This window comes from Hemicordylus capensis, chromosome 2 (genome assembly GCF_027244095.1).
Source record: "Hemicordylus capensis ecotype Gifberg chromosome 2, rHemCap1.1.pri, whole genome shotgun sequence".
NCBI lineage: Eukaryota > Metazoa > Chordata > Lepidosauria > Squamata > Cordylidae > Hemicordylus > Hemicordylus capensis.
Window position 1 is genome coordinate 212,763,383 of NC_069658.1, and position 22,388 is coordinate 212,785,770.

A 22,388-nucleotide genomic window follows, 5' to 3' on the forward strand; every position below is an offset into this window, starting at 1 on the left:
CCACGTCTCGTCCTGGATCTCCCCAACCTCTTTCTCCTTCATCTTTTCATCTGGCAGCTTCTTAGTTCAAAAAGCGTTTGGTGTCTTTTCCCCCAAAGCAGCTGACTGGAGTGGATTCTTGGTTGCCCGACTGGAACGTTCCAAATCTGAGACAAGATGACCTCTGTTCTCAGGCGGCGTGGGTGTGTTTCCGGTCACTGCGGAAGCACTGGTCAAAGTCCACTTTGAGGCAAGAGATCACGCTGGCGTTTTCGCTGGTGACAGAATGGCCTTGAGGGCACGGCTAGGTCTGATGTTTTTCCCACACCAAAAGGCAGGTCTCCTCTCTAGGAGCCACATAGGGGTGCTTTCAAAGTGGTGATTCTCCTTATGTTTATCAGGAGGAGAGCAACTGGACATATCCATCTCCAGCACAGCATTCCTCCAGTGGCTGCTGCTGGTGTCTATCTTATGTTTCCTTCTAGATTGTGAGTCCTTCTGGGACAGGAAACTGTCTTCCTTCCTTCCTTCCTTCCTTCCTTCTTTCCTTCCTTCCTTCTTTCCTTCCTTCCTTCTTTCCTTCCTTCCTTCTTTCCTTCCTTCCTTCTTTCTTTCCTTCCTTCTTTCTTTCCTTCCTTCTTTCTTTCCTTCCTTCTTTCTTTCCTTCCTTCTTTCCTTCCTTCCTTCTTTCCTTCCTTCCTTCTTTCCTTCCTTCCTTCTTTCTTTCTTTCCTTCTTTCTTTCCTTCTTTCCTTCTTTCCTTCTTTCCTTCTTTCCTTCTTTCCTTCTTTCCTTCTTTCCTTCTTTCCTTCCTTCCTCCCTTCCTCCCTTCCTCCTTTCCTTTGCAAACCACTCTGAGAACTCTTTTGTTGAAAAGCAGTATATAAATATAAATAATAATTTGAGCAAAGCCAAACCATCTCCTAAATGACACACACTCTGGGGTAGGCTTTGTTGGGCTGCCTTGGTTTTTCCCAGAATGCCTCTGGAATAACACCGTGTCATGATGAAGCATCATTCTGAGGCAGATGCCGAGGAGGGGGGAAAGCCAAACGCGTTTCAACTTCCCCTGTTTTTTCTTCGGTGTATTAAAAATTCCAAATTGTCCTTCAGCAGTTTTTATACACAGGACAAGCTGTATACCCTGTCCGTACTTCACTCCTGGGACAAAGTGAGCATTAGGAATATAGGACGCTGCCATATACTGAGTCAGACCATTTTTCCATCTAGCTCAGTGTTGTCTACACAGACTGGCAGCAGCTTCTGTAGGGTTGCACGCAGGAATCTCTCTCAACTGTGCCTGGAGATGCCAGGAAGGCAACTTGGAACCTTCTGCCTGCAAGCATGCAGGTGCTCTTCCCAGAGCAGCCCATCTCCTGAGGGGAATATCTTACAGTACTCACATATAGTCTCCCATTCAAATGCAAACCAGGGTGGATCCTGCCTAGCGAAGGAGACGATTCGTGCTTGCTACCACGGTAAGAGACCAGCTCTTACCTTCTAAGGATCTGTTGTGTTGCTAGCTTCCCCATGAATTAGACAGCCTCTCAAAAGTGGCCGGATCTGCCTGTTCATTGGGTGTCTAAACGGGAGACTTAACACAGTCCTGCCAAACCAGAACTTGAACCCAAATTTTGAAGAGGGCACCTTGACCTGGTTTGGTGATGCTTTCATGGCAGCCTCTTTGATTTGCAGTAGAACTCTCTAAAAGAGAAGAAACAGATGCACTTATAAACATCTTAGAAATGGATTATACCAAGAAGAGGAGATTATACCAAGGAGAGGTCTATCAATGGCTACTAGTCGGAGGGCTATCGGCCACCTCCAGCCTCAAAGGCAGGATGCCTCTGAGTACTAGTTGCAGGGGAGTAACAGCAGGAGAGAGGGCATGCCCTCAACTCCTGCCTGTGAGCTTCTTGGAGGCATCTGGTGGGGCCACTGTGTGAAACAGGATGCTGGACTAGATGGGCTTCCTTGGGCCTGATCCAGCAGGGCTGTTCTTATGTTCTTAAGATGAAAAACTGGACTCCTGCCAGTGAGAGCCGGGTGCCGGATTACTGAACGCTTCGCTTGAATTTAACAATTCCCTTTTCTTATGCTTCAGGGTTTCACGCTCAAGGCATCAGAGAGTTTCTGGGTTTGCGTTTTTCTGCTTAACTGTGGGGGGGCGGGGGAAATCCCCTAACTTTCTGAATTGGTTTTCTGATTCAACTTTGCTTTTCCTTCCTGCTTTTTTCTAGTGAGCTTTTTGCCAAAGAGGTTGCCGAAGAGGTTTTGCACTGATGGAGGCTGTGTCTTGTGCAGCTAACTTTACGACGAATATGCTGAATATTTATATACCACTTTTCAACAAAAGTTCCCAAAGCCGTTTACATATAAATAAATGAAATGGCTCCCTGTCCCCAGAGGGCTCACAATCTTAAAAAGAAACATAAGATAAACATCAGCAACAGCCACTGGAGGGTTGCTGTGCTGGGGACGGATAGGGCCAGTTGCTCTCCCCCTGCTCAGTAAAGAGAAATCACCACTTTTAAAAGGTGCTTCTTTGCTCAGTTAGCCAGAGACTACCCTGGAGGTGAGATGGTCTTATTAGCCAAAGATAGGCAGGGGAAATGTCCTATTTTGCTGCAGTTCTGCGAAGGAGCAGGTAAAGGAGAAGCGAGAAGGGCAGATAGCATGATGCATTGAGGAAATAAAGTCTTGTGGAAGAATTTGGAGGGGGTTAAGTTGCATTGAAACCGGGGCTTTCCTTTTTTCGGATATCCAAGTTCCTCTTTCAAGCGAAATTGTGGGTGAATTGTAGGTTTTGACGAGATCCTTTGAGGCAAAGGAGAATCGAGGCTTGGGTCCTTCCTCTTTTTCTTTCTTTCGTTGCCAGATCACGAGATCCTTGGTCATCGGATGATCAAATTTCCAGAGACCCTCCCTAGAAATGCTTCCCCTTCTTACAAATCAGCCTTTTTAACGGGAATCTGATCTGGGTGGGCGCAGGGCAAGGAACTCATCCCAGCCGGCCAACTTCAAAGGTTCCTGTGGGGAGATGAGATTTCTCAGGAAATGGGGCGCCTTCCTTAGGAGGCAAGGCTACAGCCTCTGGGGCTCTTTACCTTGGAAAAGAGGTGGCTAAGGGGAGACATGATCGAGGGGTATGAAATTATGCATGTAGAAAGTAGAGAGAGTGGGCAGAGAAATCTCTCTCTCACACACACAGCACTAGAACCAGAGGTCATCCCATGAAACTCAAGGTTGGGAAATTTAGGACCGACCAGAGGAACTACTTTTTCACACAATGCATAAGTACTCTATGGAATTGTTTGCCATGGGATGTGGTGGTGGCTTCCAGCTTGGATGGCTTTAAAAGGGGCTTAGACAAATGCATGGAGGACAGGTCTATCCATGGCTACTAGTCTGGTGGCTGTGGGCCACCTCCAGCCTCAGAGGCACGATGCCTCTGAATCCCAGTTGCAGGGGAGCAACAGCAGGAGAGAGGGCATGCACTTACCTCTTGCCTGTGGGCTTCTCGGAGGCATCTGGTGGGCCACTGTATGAAACAAGATGATGAATTAGATGGGCCTTGGGCCTGATCCAGCAGAGCTGTTCCTATGTTTATTTTAATTCATTCATTCATTCATTTGAAATATTTATACCCCACCCCTCCAGAGCACTACTGCTGGGAGTGGCTCACAACAATAAAATAGAAACAAAACACAATAACAGTAATAAAATTTACCAAATCGAACAAAGAAGTTAAAAAGGTTAAAGAAGTGAAAAGTCAGGTTATGTTCTTATTTAAAAATAAACCCAACAGTCATGATGATGATCTCTGTTGGGAGAAGCATCAGGATGCAGTTGTGGGCGAACTGTTTTGGGAAATAGGAAGTTGACTTCTACAGAGTCAGGCGCTTGGTCCATCTGGCTCAGCATCATCTGCTCTGGCTGGCAGCAGCTGTTCAGTCCCCCCAGCCCCACCTGGCGATGCTGCCACAGATTGGACCAAGCACCAAATAGCACGCGCTGTATGGGCAGGATTGGATGAGACTGGGGGGTGGGGGTGGGGCAAAGCTCCCCCAGACCTCACCTTGGTTCTGATCCGGCTCGCCGCCCTCTCTGCAAGTGTGCTGTTTGCATGAGCAACCACAAGCACGCCAGCGTCGGCTGTATGATTAGGAACATCATACAGGAGAGGAGAGCCGGTCTTGTGGTTGCAAGCATGACTTGTCTCCTTAGCTAAGCAGGATCTGCCCTGGTTGCATATGAAAGGGAGACTAGAACTGTGAGCACTGGAAGATATTCCCTTCAAGGGGATGGAGCCGCTGCTCTGGAAAGAGCATCTGGGTTCCAAGTTCCCTCCCTGGCAGCATCTCCAAGAGAGGGCTGAGAGAGATTCGTGCCTGCAACCTTGGAGAAGGCTCTGTAGGAGGCAGTTTCCTAGGAAGCTGCCTCCTACGGAGCCTAGCCCTTAGTCTCTCTAGGTCAGGATTGTCTCTACACTGACTGGCAGCAGGCCTATCGGGAGAGGCTGCTGGGCTTGAACCAGGGACTCTAACGCTGAGCTCTGGCTCTTAACCTGAGCGGGAACAACTGCTGTGGTGGGGTTTCCCCCTGGCCACGTGCTTCCACTCCGCGTGGCCACCCCACCCCAATCTGAATCAGTCTCGCTTCCTGTTCTGAGGAAGCGAAAACCACCAGCTGGCAGCTGAGGACCAAGGTGAGAAAACCGAAGTGAGTGGGACTGTGAGGGCCAGACAGTTGCTAATCTTCGCCTGCAACCAGCTGATAAGGCTCGCTTGTGACCAGCAGGCCGCTAGGCCGTTGCTCAACAGGGAGCAAGCGTCAGGCTTGCACCGCAGGGCCCGCCTTGTGGTGCATGGGGGTAACCCACACGGTGACTAAGCCCGCAATGTCATGTGGACGAGCTACGGAGAAGGCTGACCTTGCGGTTTCCGTGGGAGGCCTGAAATCTGGCCGTGGGGGCGTCCGCACAACCGGAAACTGGGCAGGACAAGTCCAGGTTTAGGAGCTGTGCACGCCCCCCAGTTTTCAGTTGTGTGGGAGCAGACAGCCAGGGAGGAGAAGTGATTGTGTGGGAGGCAGGCGCTGGCCAAGGAGGTGCTGCCCGATCCAGTTTTCATACCCAGCCTTTGCCCAAAGTAGGAGGAAGACTTCAAGTATACGCTGATGGGATCTGAGCTGTCGGGGACTGACCAGGAGAGGGATCTTGGGGTCGTGGTGGACGGCTCGTTGAAAGTCTAGATTCAATGCGCGGCAGCTGTGAAAAAGGCCAATTCCATGCTAGGGGTCATTAGGAAGCGGATTGAAAATAAAAATGCTAATATTATCATGCCCTTAGACAAAACTGTGGTGCTGCATACAATTCTGGTCACCACATCTTAAAAAGGACATTGTAGAACTGGAAAAAGTGCAGAGAGGAGGGCAACCCAGATGATCAGGGGCCTGGAGCACCTTCCTTATGAGAGGCAAGGCACACCTGGGGCTATTTAGTTTAGAAAAAAGATGACTGCGGGTAGACATGAGAGATGTCTCATGAGAAATCATGCATGGTGTGGAGAAAGTGGAGAGAGAGAAATTCTTCTCCCTCTCCCATAACACTAGAACCAGGGGTCATCCCATGAAATTGGTTGCCAGGAAATTTAGGACCAGCAAACGGAGGTTACTTTTTCGCACAATGAATAATCCACTTGTGGGATTCTCTGCCACAAGATGTAGTGACAGCCAGCAACCTGGATGGCTTGAAAAGGGGCTTGGATCACTTCATGGAGGAGAGGTCTATCAACGGCTACTAGTCGGAGGGCTACAGGCCACCTCCAGCCTCAAAGGCAGGATGCCTCTGTGTACCAGTTGCAGGGGAGTAACAGCAGGAGAGAGGGCATGTCCTCCACTCCTGCCTGTGGGCTTCCCAGCGACATCTGGTGGGCCACTGTGTGAAACAGGATGCTGGACTAGATGGGCCTCCTTGGGCCTGATCCAGCAGGGCTGTTCTTATTTAAAAGCGGCCCTACCCAGCTCCTGGTTCCCACACAATCACTTTTCCTCCCTCTTCCTCCTACCTGCTTATTTGCTCCCACACAACTGAAAATTGGGAGCGTGTGCAGCTCCCACACCTGTCTGGGACACTTCTCCTACCCAGTTTCCAGTTGTGTGAACAGCCTCATTGTGTCTCCAACAGTGGCCAGTTGGATACCTCCTCCAGAAGCTTACAAACAGGGCCCAGAGGTGCTTTCCTTCTCCAGTGGGGCCCCAGCATGTGGTACTGTACACTGCCACTGAACATGGAGGCTCCATTTAGCAGGCTCTCGTGCTTGTCTCACTCTGCACAGCTTTCCACGTAGTTGGCTCGGGTTCCCGGCACGCTGCAGACTGCAAGCTGGCAGATCTCAAGCGTGGCTCACACGGCTTTTCCCAAGCGTTGAGAAACTGATCTGCGTCGTCTTCACGCATGCCCGGAGAAGCAGGGGGTTCTGTTCCCAGCCACAGCGGCCATGCTGGGAACAGAACCAAGGAAAGTGCAAGGAAAAATACCTTTTGGAAGCTGCCGGAATATATGCGCGGACCAGAGTAGTTTGGGTAAAACAGCAAAATTGATAGGATCCTGCCTCATTCTGCTGCTCTTGGACTGCTTTCTCCCTTGACCTAGTGAAACTGGTTTTTCTTCCTCTGCCGCACACCCACACACGTATCTGTGTCTGCACATAACTTAGAGGCGGGTAAACTAAATTTGCACAGAAGCCAATTCAAGTTTCCTAGCAGTTCAGCATCCGGTTCCTGTGTCAATTTCGCTCCCTCTGCACAGATGGTGATCAGCCTGTGATTTCTTGCTGACCCTGGAGCTGGGTCTGAGCTGAGCTTTTGGCTTTAGAGTGGTGTCCAGGTGCAGAATTATGTCACGATGTTTGCAATGGAGAGAGAGTTAAAGAGAGAATTTGTGAGTGAAAAAAAAGGACACTTTTGGCAGCCTTCTGTGGCCAAGAGCTGTGGGCGGAAGCAGCATTTTTGCCGGGACCACAACATGGGAAGAAAGGGTCAAATGCCACCCTGATCCCCCCGCCCCACAAACCACTATAATTACAGTTTAAAAAATCATACACAGACACGGGATGTGGTGATGGCCACTAACTTGGATGGCTTTTGGGCTTAGACAAATTCATGGAGGTCAGGGCTATCGATGGCCACTAATCTAAGTCGCCTCCAGCCTCAGAGCTCAGATGCCTCTCAAATCCCAGTTGCAGGGGAGCAATGGCAGGAGAGAGGGCATGTCCTCATCTCTTGCCTGTGGGCTCCCCAGAGGCATCTGGGGGGCCACTGTGTGAAACAGGATGTTGGACTAGATGGGCCTCCTTGGGCCTGATCCAGCAGGGCTGCTTGTTTAATGTAATGTGCAATTTAGCCCTGATCTTTTTCTGCCTAATAACAGGAATAGAAGCCCTGTTTAGATCTTGTTAATAAGATGCTGTACATGAGAGAGGGAGGAGAGCTGGTCTTGCAGGAAGTAAAGTAGTGCCATTGAGTCGGTGTCAGCTCCTGGCGCCCAAAGAGCCCTGTGGTTGTCTTTGGGAGAATACAGGAGGGGTTTACCATTGCCTCCTCCCACGCAGTATGAGATGATGCCTTCCAGCATCTTCCTATATCGCTGCTGCCCGATATAGGGGTTTCCAATAGTCTGGGAAACATACCAGCGGGGATTAAAACCAGCAACCTCTTGCTCCCTAGGCAAGTTACTTCCCCGCTGCCCCATTAGGTGGTGGTCTTGTGGTAAAGGTGAAGTGTAATGTGTGTCGTCGAATCGGTTTCGACTCGTGGCGACCACAGATCCCCGTGGTTGTCTTTGGAAGAATACAGGAGGGGTTTGTGGCAGCAAGCATGAATTGTCCCCTTTGCTAAGCAGGGCCCATCCTGGTTTGCATTTGAATGGGAGACTACATGTGTGAGCACTGTAAGGTATTTCCCTGAGGGGATGGGGCTGTTCTGGGAGGAGCCCCCTGTCTGCTTGCACGCAGAAGGTTCCAGGTTCCCTCCCTGGCAGCATCTCCAAGATAGGGCAGAGAGAGATTCCTGCCTGCAACCTTGGAAAAGCTGCTGCCAGTCTGTGTAGACAATACTGAGCTAGATAGACCAAGGGTCCAGTGGTCTGACTTGGTATATGTCAGCTTCCTATGTGAGTACACGAGCCAGAAGTCTCCTGCCTTGACCTCATCAGTCATTTGTGACCATGAATGACTGACAGGGTCAAGCCGGGACTTCTGATCCCATTTTACACGCTTCACCCACATACAGGATCTTACTAACCACATCCAATTAGGGTTATAGTGCATGTGATTTATAGTTATTTTTTGACGGCCTTCCACAGGGAAGAAAGCTTCGAGGTCACCATCTCTGTGTGTTGGTCCCCCCTTTAATGACTTCTGCATTTCAGTCCAGTCCAAACCATGCTCACAGCATGTGGGAGGGGGCCCTAGGTGACTCTGACTGGGGGGGAAATACCCCAGCCTGGTTCACCAAAGACCCCGTACCGTGCACCGTGAGTTTGGTGTGCATCTGACTGGTGGCACATGGGTTACAAAGGGGTGTTTCCTGTACTTGCAGTGGCCACCATCTTGAAACAAGATGGCAGATGAGGGTTTTTTTTTTTTAAGCAGTCCACCATCTTGTTTCAAAATGGCGGCCACTCCCAAGTATAGGCAACACCCTGTTGTTGCCGATGTGCTGACGGTAGGATGCAAGCCCAGTGGCAGGCAGGAGCTGCCTTGTTAAAAGCAGAGGAAAGTAGGCCCTGTTTGTCCTCCGGGAAGCTCAAAGCGGTTTAGAAGGTTTCTCCTTCCTCCTGTGTTATCCGCTTCATCGGACGCAGGTGAAGCGGAGACTGTTCTGAATCGGTGCTTGGATGCGGTAATGGGCTGGATGAGGGTGAATGAGCTGAGACTCCATCCCAACAAGACGGAAGTACTGTTGGTCAGTGGTTTCTTTGCCCAGGTGAATGATGTTCAGTCTGTTCCCGATGTGGTCGCACCCCACTGAAGGACCCAGTTTGCAGTTTGGGGGTGTTCATCGATCCAGCACTGTCGCTAGAGGCTCGTGGCCTCTGTAGCTCAGAGCGCCTTTTATCAGCTTCTGCTGATAAGCCAACTGTGGCCTTACTGTGGCCAAGCTGTCTCTGTCCAGGTGGTGGTGGTTGTTGATTACATTTATAAGCCACCCCATCCAGAGGCTCTGGGCTGTGTACAACTTTTTAAAAGACATAAAAACACACAATTCAAAACACAGTGCTAAAAACAATTCAAAAACAAAACCATTTAAAAGCAATTAAAATACTTTTAAAAACAACCACGCTTTACAAGCCTTGGAAGGCCAGTTGCTCATGCCTCCGGTCACCTCTCGCTTAGATTACTGCAATGCGTTGAGTGTGGGGCTGCCTTTAAAAACAGTCCGGAAACTGCAGCTGGTACAAGATAGGGCTGCAAGATTAACAACGGGAACTGGATGTTTTGAGCACATCAGCCTCATCAGCTGTGCTGGCTCCCAGTCTGTTTCCGGGCCCAGTTCGAAGTGCTGGTTTTAGCCTTTAAAAACCCTTATTGTTGGCCTTCAAGAGAGCCCCAAAGACTTGCTCGTCTGGCCTGGCCTTCCAAGGTTTTAAAATAGAGTTAATTGGTTTTAAATCACTCTGAACTGTTTTTAAATTTTGTTTGTCGATTGTGTTAAATGGTGTTTGTTTTTGTATTTTACGTGTTGTGCACCGCCCTGAGCCTTTGGATGGGGCAGTATAGAAATGTAATAAATAAATTAAATAAAGGCTTGGGACCGGGTTACCTGAGAGAGTGCCTTGCCCCATATGTCCCTACCCGAACCTTAAGATCTGCTTCAGAGGCCCTCCTGCGGGTGCCCCTGCCAAATGAGGGGAGGTGGGTGGTTACCGAGGAGGGGGCCTTTTTGGTGGTTGCACCCCGTTTATTATTATTATTTTTTATTATTTTTACATTTATATCCTGCTCTTCCTCCAAGAAGCCCAGAGCGGTGTACTACTTACTTGAGTTTCTCTTTCACAACAACCCTGTGGAGTAGGTTAGGCTGAGAGAGAAGTGACTGGCCCAGAGTCACCCAGCTAGTTTCATGGCTGAATGGGAATTTGAACTCGGGTCTCCCCGGTCCTAGTCCAGCACTCTAACCACTACACCATGCTGGTATATGGACTAGCCTCCCCGGTGAGGTTTGTCTGGCTTTGTCACTTTGTTCTTTTAGATGCTAGGTAAAGAACTTTTTATTTTTTTATTTATTCATTCATTCATTCAATCAATCAATTTTAGAGCCTTCCAGAATGGCTCAGGGCAGTTTACAATTAAAACAAAACCATTAAAATCAGTTAACAATTAAGACAGAAATTATAAAACAGCGTAAAACAGCAATTAGCAATTAAAACACCATAAAACAGCAATTAAACTATCAGAACAATTTTAAAACTCTGAAAAGTAGGTTACAACATTAAAAACCAATTACAGCTGTTTAAAAACCCTGGCAGGCCAGGCCAAGCAGATAGGTTCTCTTGGGAGTGCATTCCACAGTCCAGGAGCAGCTACAGAGAAGGTTTTTGTTGACCCAGGCCTTTTAAATTTTGGTTTTCAGAGCTGATCTGAATTTTAACGAATTTTAAAATGAGTTTTTAAGCTGCTTTGTATTGTATTTTGTATTTTCTTTTCTTTTTTGTCTGTTATGATTTAATGTGTTATGTGATTTTATTGTACGTCTTAATCCTCTGTTGTGAGCAGCCCAGAGTACAATGTGTTATGTGGCTGCTAATAAAGTTTAGTAGTAGTAGTATCCTCACAAGAGCCCTGTGAGGTAGGTTAGGCTATGATTAAAATGCTAATTCTTCTCTCGTTTTCTCCTTCTCCTCCTTTCAGGAACAATCTGCGTCATCCTCACTTTCCCCTTCATCTTCAACCCCTGCCTGGGGTGCTCCGAAAACACGCCCCAGTGGGCCGCCCTCATCTACTTCATTCCAATCATCATCATCTTCCAGTTTGGCTGGGCAGCCACCCAAATCTCCCACCTCTCACTCATTCCAGAGCTGGTCACCAGCGACCATGAGAAAGTGGAGCTCACAGCCTTCAGGTAAGGTGGCCGGAGGCAGCCAAACCTTCAGCCTGAATGGAACCTCCACATTCAAACGCAGTCTACCTCTGCATTCCAGTAGGGGCGATTGCAGGGGCAGCAATCTTGCTTTCACGCCCTCCAGTTAGCCCTGGGTGCCTCCAGGATGAGAGAGGCCTTGTGACCCAGATGCTATGAGACTTTTCTATTCTGCTTGGAACGCATATTGCTTACCATATTTACCTGAGCAGAAGACGATTCTGGATTTAAAATGTCCCCCCCTTAAAAAAAATACAGGTTATACTGTATTTACCCGAAAGGAAGAGGACCCTGAATTTAAGACAACCCCAGTTTTATAGTATCAAAGGAAAACTTAGTCTTGGATTCAGGTACATACATAGAATATATTGTATATATAGAGCGACTTCTTCACTACGAGCCCCACCGCCCATTGAGGTCATCTGAGGAGGTCCGTCTCCAGTTACTGCCAACTTGTTTGGTGGCGACACAGAGATGGGCCTTCTCGGTCGCTGCCCCGAGATTGTGGAATGCGCTCCCTGCTGAGATACGATCCTCCCCATCTCTGGCAATTTTCAAAAAACACCTGGAAACCCATCTTTTCGCCCAAGCTTTCTCTCCTTCCTAAATTTTTTAGGTTTTAATCTCTGGTTTATTTTTATATTGTTAGATTGTTTTTAAGTGTTTTGTATATGTTTTTAACTGGTTTTATGGTATTGTTAACCGCCCAGAGACGAAAGCTTGGGGCGTTGTACAAATCTGATAAAATGAAAATAAATAAATATATTTACCTGATAAAAAGAGGAGAAAGGGAGCTGGTCTTCTGGTAGCAAGCTTAAATGGTCTCCTTTGCCAAGCTGGGTCTGCCTTGGTTTGCATTTGGATGGGAGACTACATGTGAGCGCTGTGAGATATTCCCCTTAGGGGGTGGGGCCATAGCCCAGAGGTGGAACACCTGCCTTCCATGTAGAAGGTCCCAGGTTCAATCCCTGGCAGCATCTCCAGGTAGGGCTGGCAGAGATGTCATCTTGGGTGCCTGGCTTATTTGCAGAATGAAAACTATGCTAAGATACTGATTGCAGAAGAGCTTTGCACCCTTCTAGCCTTATCCAGGGCTGCGTATATGCCTACCAGTAGTTCAGTGGTACATCACAATTAGCAACATAGGAAGCTACCATATACTGAGTCCAGCCCATAGGTCCATCTAGCTCAGTATTGTCTTCACAGACTGGCAGCGGCTTTTCCAGGGTTACAGGTAGGAATCTCTCTCAGCCAGCCCTATCTTGGAGATGCTGCCTGGGAGGGAACTTGGAACCTTCTGCTCTTCCCAGAGCGCCTCCATCCCTTAAGGAGGGGACTATCTTGTAGTGCTCACACTTCTAGTCTCCCTTTCATATGCAACCAGGGCAGACCCTGCTTAGCTAAGGGGACAAGTCATGCTTGCTACCACCAGACCAGCTCTCTTCTCCTTGGCAGGCCACGGGTCCCAGGTTCAATCCCCAGTGTCTCCAGTTAGAGGATCTCAGCACAGCTGGGGGAAACCTCTCTCTCTGCTTGGAAAGCTGCTGCTAGTCTGAGCACACAGTACTGTGATTGCTGGGCTGGTGGTTTGACTCCATAAGGTAGAGTCATTTGGATTTAGTTTTAAGGAGAATTTGTTTTGGAAATTTATATTTATATATATAATATGACACTTCTGAGAGACCTCTAAAGAGTGCACACGAAGCTGTCCTGCCCTGAGTCGGCCATTTGTCAGAGTCCAGTATCATCCTCACTGACTGGCAGCAGCTCCTCGGAGTCTCTCTCGGTTCTTAACCTTCTGCATGCAAAGCAAGTGCTCGATCACTGAGCTGTGGGCTTTCCTGATGAGCATAGGAAGCTGCTGTAAACTGAGTCTGGCCTTCGGGCTGAGACGTGTCATCACTGACTGGCAGCAGCCCTCCAGGGCTTGACGAGCATCTTTTTAAAAATGCCGGGGATTCGAACCTGGGGCCTTCGGCGTGCAGAGCAGGGGCACAGCCCTCCTCCTACCCAGGAGCTTCTAACTGCTTTCTTCCCTCCCATGCTACTGGTCCTCAGGTATGCTTTCACTGTCATGGCGAACATCACTGTCTATGGCACGGCGTGGCTACTGTTTCACTTCCAGGTGGGCCACACGGGGCCACCAGATCACAGCCAGCACCTTGGACGCCATGACATCCCGACCTTTCGGGTGAGTGAAGGGATGTGGACACTTGAACTGGGGGGCGGGGATTGTAGGCGGTGTGAGAGCCTGCACACCACATCTCCCAGGCGGTGTGAGAGACTGAAGTTGGTGTCTGTCTCATTCCAATGCTGTCTTGCCCTGCCCGCCGTGAACCATCGGAACCCCCTGCCACAAGATGGGGGCAAAGCTTCCTTCCATCAAATTCACAGAGGAGGAGAAGTTGTACATTTCTGTCTTGTGGCTTATTAAAACGGGCTAGCTATTTCAGTTGCCACGTGGGGGTCTTCCTGGCTGAAAAGCTATGCATCGTGTTTTTGTTTTTTAACTGGGGAGGTTCTCAAGTGTACCTTACTACATCCCCTCCGGCTGAGCCCCACTTCTTAGGGGAAGCCTCTCTTCTCCTCCGCCCCATTGTTTCTCCTCTTCTTTCCCCCCCATTTCAGAACCTCTCTCTGATTGTGGTGGGGGTGGGCACCGTCTTCTCACTCCTCTTCCATCTGGGCACCCGGGAGAAGAGCCGCCTGCCCGCCCAGGTGCCAGAGCCCGAAGAACACACCCCTCTGCTCCCTCCGGGCCCAAAGAACTCGGCTCAGCCCATCCTTCTCTGGAAACACTGGCTTCTGGAGCCAGCCTTCTACCAGGTGAGTGGGGAGGTGGGGTCTCTCTACCTGGCTGCACACCCTCATAAGAACATCAGAACAGCCCTGCTGGATCAGGCCCAAGGAGACCCATCTAGTCCAGCATCCTGTTTCACACAGTGGCCCACCAGATGCCTCTGGAAGCCCACAGGCAGGAGTTGAGGGCATGCCCTCCCTCCTGCCGTTACTCAGAGGCAGCCTGCCCTTGAGGCTGGAGGTGGCCCACAGCCCTCTGACTAGTAGCCCTTGATAGACCTCTCCTCCATGAAGTTATCCAAACCCCTCTTAAAGTCATCCAGGTTGTTGGCTGTCACCACATCCTGTGACAGAGAGTTCCACAAGTGGATCACCACTTGTGCACCATCCTCCTTCTTCCCAGGCTCGGAAGAGGCCAGGAGCTTTTCTTAGAACCTTCAGACGCCTCTGGGCCCCTGGTTCCCCAGATGTCACTAAACTACAACTCCCAGCATCAACTCAATCCTGGGAGTTGGCGTTCAGCAACATCTAGAGGCTTTGAAGTCAGGAACCAGTGCTCCAGAGCAAGGATTCTCAACGTTGGGTGCCCAGATGGTTTTTGGATGTCAGTTCCCATAATCCCCAACTAAAGGCTACTAGGGCTAGGGAATATGGGAGTTGAAGTCCAATAACATCTGGGGACCCAACGCTGAGAATCCCTGCTCAAGAGCAGGCTTCCGCAACCTGTGGCCCTCCAGATGTTTTCTCTCCCCTCTCCTTGGAGAGGAGAGCTGGTCTTGTGGTAGCAAGCATGACTTATCCCCATAGCTAAGCAGGGTCTGCCCTGGTTGCACATGAAAGGGAGACTAGAAGTGTGAGCACTGTGAGATATTCCCCTCTTAGGGGATGGAGCCGCTCTGGGAAGAGCAGAAGGTTCCAAGTTCCCTCCCTGGCAGCGTCTCCAAGATAGGGCTGAGAGAGATTCCTGCCGGCAACCTTGGAGAAGCCGCTGCCAGTCTGTGAAGACAATACAGAGCTAGACCGACCAATGGTCTGACTCAGTATATGGCAGTTTCCTATGTTCCTGAACTACAACTCCCAGCATCCCTAGCCATAATTTATTGTGGCTGGGTATGCTGGGAGTTGTAGTTCAGCAACATCTGGAGGGCCGCAGGTTGCGGAAGCCTGCTCTAGACGCAATACAAAGCTATTCGCACCCCACCTTAGCTTGGGGAGTGTGTTAAAGCTGAGCAACACTGGCGTAGCGTTCCCAACGCTCCCGTATTGTACAGGAAGTCCTGTATCCACGGCAAAAATCTCTTGTCCTGTATGGGACGCTGTTTCCCCTATATTATTGGCAGGGCCTGAGGCTTTCCCTCGTCCCTCAGGGCATTGGCATGGAGCCCTTTGAAATCTGGGTGAAGCCCATATTACAGTGTGAAAGAAACAGCAAAGTTCACAGAAGGAGCCCCAGTTGCTCAGCAAACTTGCAGGAACAATTGCCCGGGTTTGTTGACATCTTGCAAACTGCTAGCAAACATCTTGCAAACTGTTTTTCTTATCAAGTGTCAAAAGACCCACAGGCTCCTGCTAACTGACTCACCACTTCTGGCAGATAAAGCCGGCTTTCAGTGATAGCCACGGCAAGATGGAGGGGGCTGGTGTGTGTGTGAGAGAGAGAGAGAGAAGGGGGGGGGGAACATGAACTGCTTGGGGATTCTCTTAATTTGTCACCTGACACATGCTCTATATCTAAGTGGGATGGTCTGTGTGAACAAGAAGCTTTGTGAAATCATGGGGCTTGTGGAGGTGTTGGGTTTAAAAACAAAACAACACCAATGCATATATTGTGAACCACCGAGGGACTTCTTTGTATGGGGTGGTATATAAATGCAATCAATCAATCAATGAAAATAGCCCTAGCTAGCTTGCTACTCGGGCTTCATAACCCCTGGGAAGACCCCACCCTCAGATGATGGACTCTCTCTCACTGCACATGTGCACATGTCGTGCGCATCATGTCTGCGTCGCGCGCATGCATCGCGTGCGCCCGATGTGCACATGCGCAGTGAGGCTTTTGAAGCCATTTGACAAGGAACGGGGGTAGGGGCAACAGGAAGGTACCCTGCCGCCCCAAATGCTTGCAAAACCGGGAGCGCTGGAGGGGGAAAAGTGGCGGGAGGGCTAAGTACACCCTCCCCTGCCCTTAAAGAGCCCCCCTCCCCAGTGCCGGACCGCGGAGGTGTGGTTCCATGCACATCTCTAGGCAGTCTGAGGGTGCTGAAGCTAAGCAGGTCCAGGTCTGGTCAGTTCCTGGATGGGTAACAGCCTGGCAGCCTCATATGTGCCTTGCTTTCTGCGATGGAAGACGGGCAAGAGAAGCACTTGGGAACATAGAAACATAGGAACATAGGAAACTGCCATATACTGAGTCAGACCATTGGTCTATCTAGCTCAGTATTGTCTTCACAGACTGGCAGCGGCTTCTCCAAGGTTGCAGGCAGGAATCTCTCTCGGCCCTGTCTTGGAGATGCTGCCAGGGAGGGAACTTGAAACCTTTTGCTCTTCCCAGAGTGGCTCCATCCCCTAAGAAGGGGAATCTCTTCCAGTGCTCACACGTCTAGTCTCCCATTCATATGCAACCAGGGCAGACCCTGCTTAGCTATGGGGACAAGTCATGCTTGCTACCACAAGACCAGCTCTCCTCTCCTATGTTCCTAAGGTTTGCCTACCCACTTTATGGTTGTGGGTAACCATAATCATGTATACCAAGAAGGCAGAAAGGTACCACCAAGTTCAGGAGGACGCCAGCATCGCTAACAAATAGTCTGGGAAGCTATAAAAGGGGGAAAGACTTCCTTCAGAAAATGGGAGAAAAGAAAGATTGTGCCGACTGCCGTCCACTGGCGACTTCTGGCGACCACAGAGCCGTGTGGCTCTGTTGATAGAATACAGGGGTGGTTTACCATTGCCATCACCTGCGCATTATGAGATGATGCCTTTGCTGTTGTCACTGAAGTGAGCATCTGCCTCCAGCACCTTCCTATATCACTGCTGCCCAATATAGGTGACTACAAATATATATTTACTAGGCACAGTCTGGAGAGCACATCCAGGTGGGGATTCGAACTCACAGCCTCTTGCTCCCTAGACAAGATGCTTCTCCACTGTGTCACCACAGCTGATCAGAAAATGGAAGTCCTGCCCAAACTAAGAGAACCGAAAAGAACATGAACTCTGGCAAAGGAAATGCAAAGAGCCAATAAGGATTACAAAAAGAGAGTTTTGAGGAGCAGATAGCTAGAAGTGTCAAGGGGAATAAGAAAAACTTATTTAAAATATATCAGCAGCAGAAAAGCTGCCAGGAGGCAATTGACCCCTTAGATGATGAGGGTGTGAAAGGGATTATTAAGGTAGTATAGAGAGACTGCAGAGAAGCTGAACGAGTTCTTTCACGGCAGAGGATACTGACCATAGACCCACTCCAGAACTGAGCTTCTCAAGCTTGGAGGCTGAAGAACTGGACCTACTTAGGGTGATGAGAGATTATGTCCTAAACCAGGGTTTTATTAACCTTGGGCCCCCAGATGTTGTTGGACTAAAACTCCCATCATCCCCAGACATGGCCTTTGTGGCTGAGGGTGATGGGAGTTCCAACAACATCTGGGAGCCCAAGGTTAAGAAACCCTGTTCTAAACCCTTGAAAACACTTTAATTTAACTATTAAATCGCCAGGGCCAGATGGCATCCACCCAAGAGTTCTAAAGGAACTCAAATGTGAAATTGATGATCTCCTAGCAAAAATATGTCCTAACAATAAGGCTCTGTACCAGAGGACTGGAGTGTAGCTAATGGAACGCCTGTTTTCAAAAAGAGATCTAGGGGGAATCCAGGAAACTACAGGCTGGTTAGCTTAACTTCTGTGTCAGGTAAATTTTTAGAAAGCATACTTAAGGATAAAATTGTTAAACATATAGAAGAACAGGCCTTACTAAAGGAGAACCAGCATGGCTTCTGCAAGGGCATGTCTTCTAAAAGGATCTCTTCAAACTGGGGGAGTGGGAGACAAAAATGGTTCAATGTAAGCAAGTATAAAGTGATGCATATTGGGGCCAAAAAAACCCCAAACCCAGCTTCATATATACTCTGATGGGGTCTGAGCTGGCAGTGATTGACCAGGATTGGGATCTTGGGGTTGTAGTGGACAGCTTGTTCAAAGTGTCGATTCAGTATGTGGCAGCTGTGAAAAAGGCCAGTTCAATTCTAGGGATCATTAAGGAAGGGGATTGAAAATAAAATTGCTAATATTATAATATCTTTATACAAAACTATGGTGTGGTCACATTTGGAGTACTGTACACAGCTCTGATCACCGTATCTTAGGGAGGACATTGTAGAACTGGAAAAGGTGCAGAAGATGGCAAGCAAGATGATCAGGGGCCTGGAGCACCTTCCTTACGAGGCAAGGCTACAACACCTGGGGCTTCTTAGTTTGAAAAAGAGGCAACTACAGGGAGACATGATAGAAGTATATAAAATTATGCATGGAGGAGAGAGAGTGGACAGAGAAATTTTAATCCCTCTTTCACAACACGAGAACCAGGAGTCATCCCATGAAATTGATGGCCAGGAAGTTTAGGACCTACAAAAGGAAGTACTTTATCACACAGCGCATAATTAACCTATGGAATTCCCTGCCACAGGCTGTGGTGATGGCCACTAGCTTGGATGGCTTTAAAAGGGGCTTGGAAAAATTCACAGAGGACAGGGCTATCAATGGCTACTAGTCTGGCGGCTATAGGTCCCCTCCAGCCTCAGAGGCAAGATGCATCTCAATCCCCGTTTCAGGGGAGCCCCAGCAGGAGAGAGGGCATGCACATACCTCTTGCCTGTGGGCTTTTCAGGGGCGTCTGGGGGGCCACTGTGCATGAAACAGGATGCTGGACTAGATGGGCCAAATGAACATCTGGTTATGTTTTTATTGGAGTTGTAGTTCAACAGCTGGAGGGCCAAGTTTGCCCATCTCTGTCCTAGAGAAGCCAAACTGTTAAGAGGAATGGCACACCCGATTTCAAAACACCGGAACAAGGGGGCAGGAATCTATGTGCCCCAAATGCAGAGTCCACAGGAAGGCAGTCTGAAACCTCGTGCATGTTTCTCCTTCCAGGTAGCAATGCTGTACATGTCCACCCGACTGATTGTCAACCTCTCCCAGACCTACATCGCCATGTACCTCACCAACTCATTGCTGCTCCCAAAGGTGAGTCTGACTTGTAGGGACCCTTCAGATCAAAATCTTTATTGTGGTCAGTGACCCACTGCATGTCCCCACTGCTCATTAAGGTCATCTGAGGAGGTCCATCTTCAGTTGCCACCAACCCGTCTGGTGGCAACTCAGAGGTGGGCCTTCTCTGTGGCTGCTCCGGTGCTGAAATGCACTCCCGGCAGAAATCCGTAATCTGAGTTCATTATTGGCCTTCCAGAGAGCCCTTAAGACCTATCTGTTTGGCCTGGCCTTCCAGGGTTTTTAAACCGTAAAGGTTTGGCCTGGTTTTCCAGGGTTTTCCAAACTGTTTTAATTCTTTGAATAATGGTTTTATGCTGTCTTTACAGTTTTTGATTTTAATAGTTAATTGATTTTAGTTTTATTTTAATGTAAACCGCCCTGAGCCATTTTTGGAAGGGCAGTATAGAAATCAAATAAATAAATAAATAATAAAATGATAACCAAAAAGAGAACATGCATATTTCACATCAGTAATGCAGGTAGTAAATTCATAAGTAAGAAGATATGATCATTCAGCATGTATGGCAGACAGAAAGTGTCACACAGAGATTCACAAACTAATTAAGTTAGACACACTTGAACGAGAGAGAGAGAGAAATACTACTGAAATGCAAGTATTCTCGGCACACTCTTGTGGGACAAAAGTGAAAAATGGGTGTGGGTGTGTTAATATGATGAATATGAAGAGTATTTATATACTGCTTTTCAACAAAAGTTCCCAAAGATATAAACAAAGAAATAAATAAGATGGCTCCCTGTCCCCAAAGAGCTCACAGTCTTAAAAAAAAGAACAGCAACAGCCACTGGAGGGATGCTGTGTTGGGGACGGATAGGGCCAGTTACTCTCTACCTGCTACATAAAGAGAATCACCATGTTAAAAAGGTGCCTCTTTGCTCAGTTAAGTAGAAGACTTAATTGGTTAGATTTGTCAGGATCTTTGCCCAGCTGAGGAGAAGAGGGGGGAAATCCCACTGTAGGGACCCTTGAGATCCTCTGGGCGGGTACATAGTGCTTTGAGGCTTCTCTGTTACCTGATTGTCAAGGCAACAAAAGCCCTGATCATCCAGGAATAGGGTTCTTAGTGCCTCCACTGAATGGGGCCGTAACAGGGTAGCACGCCTGTTTTGCATGCAGTAGGTCCCAGCTCCAGTCCCTGGCAGTATCTCCAGGTAGGTCTGAGAGACTCTGGAGAGCCGCTGCCAGTCAGTGTAGACAGGACTGAGCTAGATGGACCAAGGGTCTGACTCAGTATGCAGCAGCTTCTTATGTTGCTGTGCATTCTATGAACGTGGCGAGGTAACAGGTCAGACAGCCTGGGCCCCCGAGTGCCTCTTCCCACCCACATCTTAGTAAGCTGTGCAGTAGGTTTAGAACTGAAATTCCTCTAAAGTTGGGAAGAGAATTTTGCAGAGTTCCTCCAAGAAGATGCTGAATTTCAAGGCTCCTCCCAGGAGGAACTTTAGATGGCTGCTCTATTTTATTTATTCATTTGTTTGTTTGTTTGTTTGTTTAAATTAAGAAGATCTCAAGGTGGCTCACAATAAAATTTAGAAACACGATTAGGAGAGGATTGCTGGTCTTGTGGTAGCAAACACGACTTGTCCCCATAGCTAAGCAGGGTCTGCCCTGGTTGCATATGAATGGGAAACTTGATGTGTGGGCCCTACAAGATATTCCCCTCAGGGGATGAAGCCGCTCTGGGAAGAGCAGAAGGTTTCATCTTCCCTCCCTGGCTTCTCCAAGATAGGGCAGAGAGAGATTCCTGCCTGCAACCTTGGAGAAGCCGCTGCCAGTCTGTGAAGACAATACAGAGCTAAAGCCGCTGCCAGTCTGTGAAGACAATACAGAGCTAGATAGACCAATGGTCTGACTCAGTATATGGCAGTTTCCTATGTTCCTATGATTATAAAAAAGACACATTAAAATATTGAGCTAAAATGCATAAAAACAAATCTGATTTTAAAAATAATTAATTAAAAGACAAGTATAAAAACAGTACAAAATACAAGAAGCAGAAGTAGAGACAATCATCTAAAGGCCTGGGTGAAAAGCCACGATTTGACACGCTTTCCTAAAACTGTGATGGAGACCGAGGAGCGAATAGCCCCCGGGAGAGCATTCCAGAGTCTGGGGGTAGCAGCAGAGAAGGCCCTGTCCCGCGAGCACAACAACTGAGCCTCCCTCATTGTCGGCACCCGGAGCAGAGCCCCCTCGGATGACCTCGTCGAGCGCGTCAGTTGGGAATCTCTACATCCCAAATAGGCCTGTGCCGGATTGTGGAGGCAAAAGGGCTCCGGGTGTTGAAATGCTCTCCAAAAAGAATGCACTTTCTCCCAACCAGAATGGGACCTCCATCCCCTTCTCATAATTTCCGTGTCTTAAAAGAAACCCAAGCGGGCACCCTGTGGCAGCGCCCTTGAACCTCTGCCCCAACAGAACTTCCTGTGTGACTCTGCCTTTTATCTCTCCCTGCAGAAATTTATCGCCACTATCCCTCTGGTGATGTACATCAGTGGCTTCCTCTCCTCCTTCTTGATGAAACCTGTGAACAAGAAAATTGGCAGGAATGTGAGTGCCTCTCGCAGGAGCAGAGATCCCCGGTCAGGCCAGACCAAGACAGCTTTGACTGGGAGCGAGACAGATGTTTATGGCTGGACGCGTTGAGCAGACAGAGAGGAATTGTGAATAGTCCCCGGGAGAATACTTTGGATTATTAACCCCTCCAACCAAATTATAACCAGAAAACCCTCAATGGTACATTCATATTTCATATTAGGGAAAACAATGAATAGGGACGTACATCGTCACTAAACTTACCATTCCAAAAAGATACAAGAAGTGACCACTTCTTAATAAAGTGAGAGTTGTATATCTGATTGTCCCTCGCTCTTTCTTACTTATAGAAGTGTTTTGTCATCCTTGCTATATCCCATATCCTAAAAAAAGACAATCAGACAAAGGGGGGTTTATATTCTCTTTCAAATATACTGCTACGGAAATCGTCACAGCGGTTAATGAGGTTTTTCTAAAACGCTGGCAGTATGGTCTACCCAGTCAGGAATCACGCATCCAGCATGTTGGATGCGTCATAATGGCACATAGTCAGATAGGGTGGACCATGGTCTTCAGTCAAGACTCTCATTGCCAGCACGTCGGTGTCCTAATGACGCATAGAGATTTTATATAGGGCAGTATAAAAATA

The 22,388-nt window shown here is 48.5% G+C and overlaps 1 protein-coding gene across 1 annotated transcript in view; it reads left to right on the forward strand.

Moving 5' to 3' along the window:
* Nucleotides 1-22,388, forward strand: part of MFSD12 (major facilitator superfamily domain containing 12) — a 32,487-nt gene that overhangs the window by 5,904 nt on the left and 4,195 nt on the right. Inside the window, exons 2-6 of the mRNA XM_053303613.1 lie at nt 10,892-11,102; nt 13,179-13,311; nt 13,749-13,946; nt 19,066-19,158; nt 21,662-21,754. Coding sequence (XP_053159588.1) covers nt 10,892-11,102; nt 13,179-13,311; nt 13,749-13,946; nt 19,066-19,158; nt 21,662-21,754 — 728 coding nt within the window. The remainder of the gene's footprint in view (nt 1-10,891; nt 11,103-13,178; nt 13,312-13,748; nt 13,947-19,065; nt 19,159-21,661; nt 21,755-22,388) is intronic.